Here is a 7,842-nt window from a genome sequence, read left to right as displayed (position 1 = left end):
ACAGAAAGCTGGATATTCGTGTTTTTTACACGTATCACATGAGATATACACGTTTGTTTTTCGCCGTGCCACAATCCGCTGCTTCGGCCATCGACATTCTTATTGCCGTGTAATTTTAAGAATTGTTAAATAATTTCTGAATTAAACGTGTTGTTTGCACACAATGCAAACACATTTCCATCTGGTGGAGTGAAATTAAGAAAATTTGTTTTTCAAAATTACAAGGCGTCGTGAATGCAGCACGAGACTTCCCCGAACTGTCATGGCGGCCCCCTTGTAGGGAGGTTCGTGCTGGAGAACGTAATCAGTGTCATCCGCCGTCTTCCCGACGCAGAGCTGCTGGAGCGACCATGGGGACTGTTCACGCCAAGGTAGGCTCGGTTCGTTTCTTACAGCGAGACCATCGCGGCTCCATTTTCTTTTTTTACCGTGACCTCTCTGTCGGTGCTGCTAAACGCTCACGTTAGCCGAAGCCTTTTACTGCAATGCAGCGAGCCGTGGAAAGGTGAACGTTGTCCTGGCGTTATGACGTCATCGAGCTGTTCTCTTACCTCATTAGACGGACTCGTGCAAACCCAGAAATGATCTCGGAGGCCGATTCGCAGATGTTTGTGTCTGATTCCATTTAAAGCTTCCTTCCTCTTATTATTAAATGTTGAATTTCCCTTTTGGGGATTAACAAAGTATTCCGAATGACTGCAGAACGTGGATCCGCTCCCGATGCGTGGCCGGGATTTGGGGGTCACCCCCGATGACCTGGCGGAGACGCCAGATGTGGCCAAGCAGGAGGTCCTTGAAAACAAAGACGTGAGTAGGAGTCATCTTAATTCTATTGTTTATACAGCCCAGTTTAATCTACCCGCTTTGTTTATGCACCCTTCCAACCATTGATGCTAATCGAAGCGCCGGTGAACCACGTTTGCTCACAGGTGGTCGTCCAGCACGTCAACATCCAGGGTCTCGGGAGAACTAAAGAGGATCTGCTGGGCTATGAGATCTCTGATGTGTTCCACGCTAAGAACCTCATCGACGTAAGGACCCGCTGCGCGGCGAGGCGAGGCGTGGCGTGCGCTTCGGGTTGTGCCCGTTTCATAAACGCAGCGCTGTGTGCTTCCGCTTGCAGGTGATGAGGAAAGCTCACGCTGCTCGGCAGAGGTTGCTCCGCCTGGGAGTCTTCAAAGAGGTGGAGGTTCTCATTGATACGTCTGAAGGTAGGCTTTAATGATCAGGCTCGGTAGCGACATCGGGGACGAGCGTCCAGAATGTTTTTAGCACAGAAACACGTTTAAAACTTGATCTCTAAATCTATATTTACAGGTACAACACGGCATGCGTGTAAATCACAAAGGGCCGATCCAGACATTTCTGGATCCGTTTTTTTGTTTCCTGAAGATTCTCCTGATTCAGGCATTACAAGTCGATCTCGCACGACTATTATTTCCATTCAGCTTATCCACAAAGAGGACATCTAGGGAGGAGACGAGGAGTCCCCCCCACTCTTATCAGTTCATCTGGGATGCGTTATCGCCCGTAATTCAAGGCGTCCGCTTCAGATGTGCTCACTAAGGATTGATGACGATGCTCGATTTGAACAGGATCGTTTAACACGCTCTCCGCCCGATCGGCTGCTCCTCCTCCTCCTCCTCCTCCTCAGGCGCGGACGCTCTGCCCAACGGTCTGGACGTCATTTTTGAGGTGACCGAGATGAAGAGGCTGACGGGAAGCTACAACACCATGGTGGGCAACAACGAAGGAAGCATGGTGAGTGAAACGGGGGCGGCCACTTCCTGTCGGGAAGTTAGTCCCGACCGGCATCGGTCTGGTAAAAGCTCCAAACACATAAACACAAAATACTACGACTGGAACACTCCTCCATCCCCCTTTCCTCTCCTCCGTTATAAAACGACTTGAGTCCTGCTCCCCGGCTTCTTTATCTCTCGTCCCTGGTTGCGCAGTCGATGCCGGTTGTTTGTTACGTGTGAACGTTCTCATTCATGTTACGGGGCCACAGATCGATGCGTATCCCACATGAAAGCGGCTGAAAGCAAACGTTATCCGTTTCTCTGACGGGACAGCGTGTCCCCTGTCCCCCGTCCTCTGTCCCAGGTGCTCGGCTTGACGTTGCCCAACATGCTTGGACGAGCTGAAAAACTCGCCTTCCAGTTCTCCTACGGGACCAAGGAGACGTCGTACGGCCTGTCCTTCTTCAAGCCCCAGCCGGGACACTTTGAGCGCAAGTATGTCCGTTGTCTCCGGTCAAACTGCCTTACAGTTGTCAGGGTGACGGGGTTCGGGTATCGCACCAGCAGCCGGCTGTCCGGGAATCCGATGTACCTGGAGCTGCTTTTAACTTTTTAATTGCTGCTAGTTGCCCCCTTTTTTTAAATCTTCCAGTTGTGGATCAAACGCTCCCGCTGTAAAGTTGCCGCGTTGATCTGCTTCCTGCGTTCCGTTGATCTGCTTCCTGCGTGTGGCGCCTTCTCTTTCAGCCTCAGCCTCAACGTGTACAAAGTCACCGGTCAGTTCCCGTGGAGCTCTTTGAAGGAGACCGACAGAGGCGTGTCCGCGGAGCTCAGCGTAAGCACGTCCGGAGAGCGGCTCGCTAATACGCCGGAATTCACGTCGGGAGAATGTGGTGGAAGACTTAAAGACGCCGTTTTAAAACGTTGACACTCGTGTGCGTTGACGTCGAGCTGTCCCGTCTTTCCGTCCGCCTGCAGTTTCCTCTCGGCCTCACCGACCACACGGTGAAGTGGGAAGGCGTGTGGCGGGCGCTGGGCTGCCTGGCGCGCAGCGCGTCCTTCGCTGTGCGGGAAGAGAGCGGCCACTCGCTGAAGTCTGCCCTCTCGGTACAGACGGGGGGGGTTTTATTTCGTGTCTTTTTTTTTTTTTACCTCGCAGTGCGCTCTGTGGCTCAGTTCGGTTTTGCTCAAACAGGATTCTCGTTTGTTCGTAGCACACCGTCTCCGTTGACTCGAGGAATTCTGCCATATTCCCCAGTCGAGGCGCTTTACTCCGGATCAACCAGGTCAGTCTCTGTCCAGAGGCGAGCCGCCCGCCCGCCGCGCCCCCCCGCTGTCCTGCTCAGTCCTGCAGAGATGCGATGGTGTGTGTGTGTGTGTGTGTGTTTGCCCCGCAGGAGCTGGCTGGCTACACGGGAGGAGACACCAGCTTCTTGAAAGAGGATTTTGAACTGCAGCTCAACAAACGGCTCTTCTGGGACTCGGTAAGACGGCGGTCGTCACGGGTAACCGTGCCCGAGGTTCGCCGCGGCGTGCCAAGCCCTCCTGTCGGCATTCACTGCGGTGAACGTGGCGTTTTAGCTGCATTGTAACGCTAGCAGTGGGCCCGTAGTGGACCTTTTGAGACTGTTTAATGTATTTTCCAGGTCCTGTCTGCTTCTCTGTGGGGTGGGATGCTCTACCCGCTGAAAGGACAGCCGTCCTGCATCGCCGACAGGTTTGTCCTCCGTCCGGCTGAGACGGTAACGTCCCAAACATTCACTCGAACCGACGGCTTATTGACATGTCGGCTTCTCAGATTCTTATTAAAAAGGCTTTACGCATAAAGTAAACGGCTCACTTACCTTCTCCGTTATGTGTGTTTTATTATAAACGCTGGTCTGACTTTGTTACCCTCGCCGAAGAGGAGGCGAGGGTATTGCAATTGTTTGTTTGTTTGTCTGTATGTTTGTCTGTTTGTCTGTCTGTCCGAGCGCATAACTCAAAAAATAGTAACCCAATCGACTTGAAAATTTTACACAAGCAAGGTTCTGTCCGTGGCTCGGTCCTCCCCTAGAATGGCATTGATCCGGATCTGGATCCAGATTCTAGAATTATTTTTACATCTGGAATCGTGCCTGTGCTGTAAACTTTAAGAGGGAGGGACACGAATGGCATGATGGGAAAAAGAGTCCAGAAAGTGTCTTGTAGTACGTTCCGGAGCAGCAAGCTAGAGCAGGTTTGGCTCCTCTGATCCGGAAGCCCTGTTTACTGTCTCACAAGATCCAATAGTCTATTGGAGGCGGGGTCTGCAATCTCTGATTGTCGTTTTCTAGTTCTGATTTGGAGTCGGCGCTGCCTCCTGACTGGACAATTGAACCGTTATCGTTTGTCCAGGTTCTACCTCGGAGGTCCAACCAGTGTGCGAGGATTCGGGATGTACAGCATCGGACCGCAGAGCGAAGGTAAGGCGTTGGCGTTCCGGAGGTGTGTGTGTGTGTGTGTGTGTGCGTGTGTGTGTGTGTCCTGTTTCTGACGCCCCCTGTGTGGTCCAGGTGACTACCTGGGCGGGGGGGCGTACTGGGCCAGCGGGCTGCACCTCTACACGCCGCTGCCCTTCAGGCCAGGCAAGGGCAGCTTCGGAGACCTTTTCAGAACGCATTTCTTCCTCAACGCAGGCAACCTCTGCAACCTCAACTACGGTGGGTGGATCGAATGTACCCGATGCCTGCTGGGTAAAAAAAGAAAAAAAGTCGAACGAAATATATATTGCCTTAGTTCAGCTTTAGAGGCGCCGGCATCGGGTGGTCTGTAATGTGTTGGGCTTTCAGGAGGGGGTCCCCGAGCACACCTCCAGAAGCTCGCGGAGTGCATCCGCTGGTCGTACGGAGCGGGCATCGTGCTGCGACTCGGGAACATCGCCCGGCTGGAGCTCAACTACTGCGTGCCCATGGGGGTGCAGAGCGGAGACAGGTAGACGGAAGGATTCTCACGGCATGCGGTCTCCAAAGAATAGAGGATAGACGGAAGCAACTAGCTGGATCGCTTCAGCAAATTCACACGTTGTCCCGTGACGCCTTTGGTTTCGTGGAGTCACCAACGCATCGGCAGAAACTGACTGTTTGGCTTTGATGTCTGGGGACACTTTTTTTGTCCACAGAGGTCAGTAACTCCTGACTTGTCTCCCCCTTCCTGTCCAGGATATGTGACGGTGTCCAGTTTGGAGCCGGGATCCGCTTCCTGTGACCTCAGAGCTCCGGGCGACGCGACGCGGGAGATTCCCTTTGTTGTTTGTCACGTGTAACGTGTTGTAGCGTGTGTGTAACACTAGCATGGGTCACTGGGGGGGGGCAGCGTGCCCGACTCCTCCGAGGCGTTCGAGTGCCAGCTGCAAACGGAACAGCCGTTTTTCAGATTGGAGAAATGAAAACGGATTTATTTATTTGTCTCGCTCTCCGCCGCTGGCATTTTGAAAAGTCCGCCGCCATTGTTTTCTCCCTGTGGTGTCACAAGTAAGAGGTTTTCCTGAGTTGCCTTCCGGTGCTGCTTCTTTTTCCAGAAGCAGGATGTAATTTATGTGACAGTTAACCAAACTCTTTTGACCCGATGGCCTTCGCTGAGTCGACCTGCACGATGAAAGAATCCCCGTTTTCAGCCAGGGGGCGGAGCAGAAACTGGAGACGCCCCCCCCCCAACATCCACCATCTTTTTAATGTTGAATCTCTTTACAAATAAATCACAACTGCTCCCCTCTGCTTTCTGGATCCTTTGTAGTTTCTCCAACTCTGTTTGTGTGTGTGTGTGTTAAGCAACAGCACAGCCCACTGCGCCACCGTGTCGCCTATGTTGAATCAGATATGAGATAATTATGCGTTGGTGCTTCGGCTCTTCAGGGAGGTTGTCATTGATGGGTCTTTCTCCTAAGCAGCAATGCGAGACGGGTCCCACGAGCTTTCGGCCACCAGAGTGCGTAATGCGTAATCAGTGACGGTGCGCCCTGCTTGCGCCCCCGTCATCAGGCCCCGGGCAGCCGCCCTCGTTTTTCATTATTTCAGACCCGGAATAAAGACAAGATGACAGAAAATATACGCAATAATGTTTTAATTCAAATGAAAATAAAAGCAGATTATTTAGCCCGCTTCTCTCCTGCTCTTGCCCTCTTGGCTGAACGGAGCACCATTGATGTAGTCCGCCGCTTTCTTGGGGTCAGCATGGCTGGAGGATGTGTGTCACGCCATCCTGCCGGCTGCTGTGGGTTGGTTCTTTGAGGTTCTACTTGAATCACACCTGAGAAGGAACAAAAGAATAAACGCTGCAGCTGCTGTTTTTCACATGCGAGACTTGAACACCGTCAGAAGCGTAACCTCCTTGCAGTGGTAACTCGTCTAACAGCGTCTGGATTCTACAAATCCCCTTTTACGCTTTACTCAATGATGTTGCGTGATGTAGGTGAGCTTACCAGGGCAAGAGAGATTTGTTTCATTTTGGGTCCCCTCTTCCTGATTATCCCTCATTCTTCTAAACTTCTCTGGCCGAGATGGACGTTTGATCCATAATTTGGGGCAGAGAGGTATACTGCAGATGTTAAGTGAAAAAGGTTATCAATTGTTCTTGGTCTTTATACGCCAAACATGAAAAACAAAAGTCAATCTAGTTTTTTGAGCTTAACAGAAGGTGAGTTTACCAGGGAATGAGAGATCTGCGTATTTTTTTCTGCAGCGTCTCCTCCTCTTCCTGATTATCCCTCATTCTTCTGAACTTCTCTGGCCGAGATGGACGTTTGATCCACAATTTGGGGCAGAGAGGTATACTGCAGATGTTAAGTGAAAAAGGTTATCAATTGTTCTTGGTCTTTATACGCCAAACATGAAAAACAAAAGTAAATCTAGTTTTTTGAGCTTAACAGAAGGTGAGTTTACCAGGGAATGAGAGATCTGCGTATTTTTTTCTGCAGCATCTCCTCCTCTTCCTGATTATCCCTCATTCTTCTCTTCTCCGGCCGAAATGGACTTTTGGTCCATAATTTGGGGCAGAGAGGTATACTGCAGATGTTAAGTGCAAAAGGTTATATCAATTGTTCTCCAACCAAACATGAAATATAAAAGTAAATTGAGTTGATGAGCTTAACAGGAGGTGAGTTTACCAGGGAATGAGAGATCCGAGTACTTTCTTCCGCGGCATCTCCTCTGCTTCCTCGTCCTCCCCCCTCTTTCTCTTCTTTGCATTATTAGGATTAGGAGCCTGAGAGGATGTGGATATAAACACATCAATTACAGCACAGCAATAACATGATAAGTATATCACTGTCTACAATTTGTTTCCGTTTAGACATATGTAGTTAAGTCATTTGTGTGGTCCTTTGTCTGCCATTGCCACTGCGCCCGGCCGGCATACATGTAATCTCTCCATTAATTGCATGCATACGGGCTCTCTGTGTGTCTGTCTGTAATAATATTGAGTTAGAAATAATGTAAAAAGTAACTCAAATCTTATAAATTATAATTTGATTGGTGTGCGGAGCTAACAATATTTATTTTGCCACAGTTTGCAAAAGCCATTTATAAAAACAGTTGTTGTGTGTTGATCTATGAAAGTGAATACAAATGATGAACAAACTAGAAAAGCACTCGGAGGAATTGAGGAACAAATTTTGAAGCTCCATTGAAAAAACTGCCTTAAAATGACATTAAAACTGACATGTACAGTAAGTAAAAGCCAAAAATGTTTAAAAGTAAATAGAAGAAAACTCACAAAGGTATTGTTGTTGTCCGTCATCAGAACGTTTTGGGAAGCCATTTGTTCAGAAGTTTTACTGACAAAGTTTTAATATACTCAATGAGACTGTGTTAGCTGAAGTAATCTGCTGTCTGCCGAGTCTGTTGTCTGCTGAATGTCCAGCCCTATATATACTGGGTAAGCTGAAAGACATCAAAGCATTAAAGCAGGCTTTGCCATGGAAACGGCTTTGAAGTTGAGATTTTCTTCAGCAGTACCTTAAAATACTTTTCTCAACATGACTTTAAAAAAAATACAATTTTACAAGACAATTGAGATTTGCTGTTGCTTATAAAGTCATAAAATCAAGAAAATATTTAGCAGAATAGGGAGAATAAAAAAAAAA

At 49.2% G+C, this 7,842-nt stretch overlaps 1 protein-coding gene across 1 annotated transcript; it reads left to right on the top strand.

Moving 5' to 3' along the window:
* Positions 1–265: 265 nt before the first annotated feature.
* On the top strand, positions 266–5,468 carry samm50l (sorting and assembly machinery component 50 homolog, like). The gene is made up of 15 exons (XM_068755115.1): positions 266–371; positions 703–807; positions 930–1,031; positions 1,124–1,211; positions 1,655–1,761; positions 2,107–2,237; positions 2,490–2,577; positions 2,721–2,849; positions 2,957–3,028; positions 3,140–3,226; positions 3,389–3,459; positions 4,119–4,186; positions 4,277–4,423; positions 4,553–4,694; positions 4,922–5,468. The coding sequence occupies exons 1-15, from the start codon at positions 351–353 to the stop codon at positions 4,965–4,967; spliced, it is 1,404 nt and encodes a 467-aa protein (XP_068611216.1). The 5' UTR covers positions 266–350; the 3' UTR covers positions 4,968–5,468.
* Positions 5,469–7,842: the final 2,374 nt, after the last annotated feature.

This window comes from Brachionichthys hirsutus, chromosome 22 (assembly GCF_040956055.1).
Source record: "Brachionichthys hirsutus isolate HB-005 chromosome 22, CSIRO-AGI_Bhir_v1, whole genome shotgun sequence".
Lineage (NCBI taxonomy): Eukaryota > Metazoa > Chordata > Actinopteri > Lophiiformes > Brachionichthyidae > Brachionichthys > Brachionichthys hirsutus.
The sequence above is the reverse complement of the archived record's forward strand: the minus strand, read 5'-3'. Positions and strand labels throughout refer to the sequence as shown.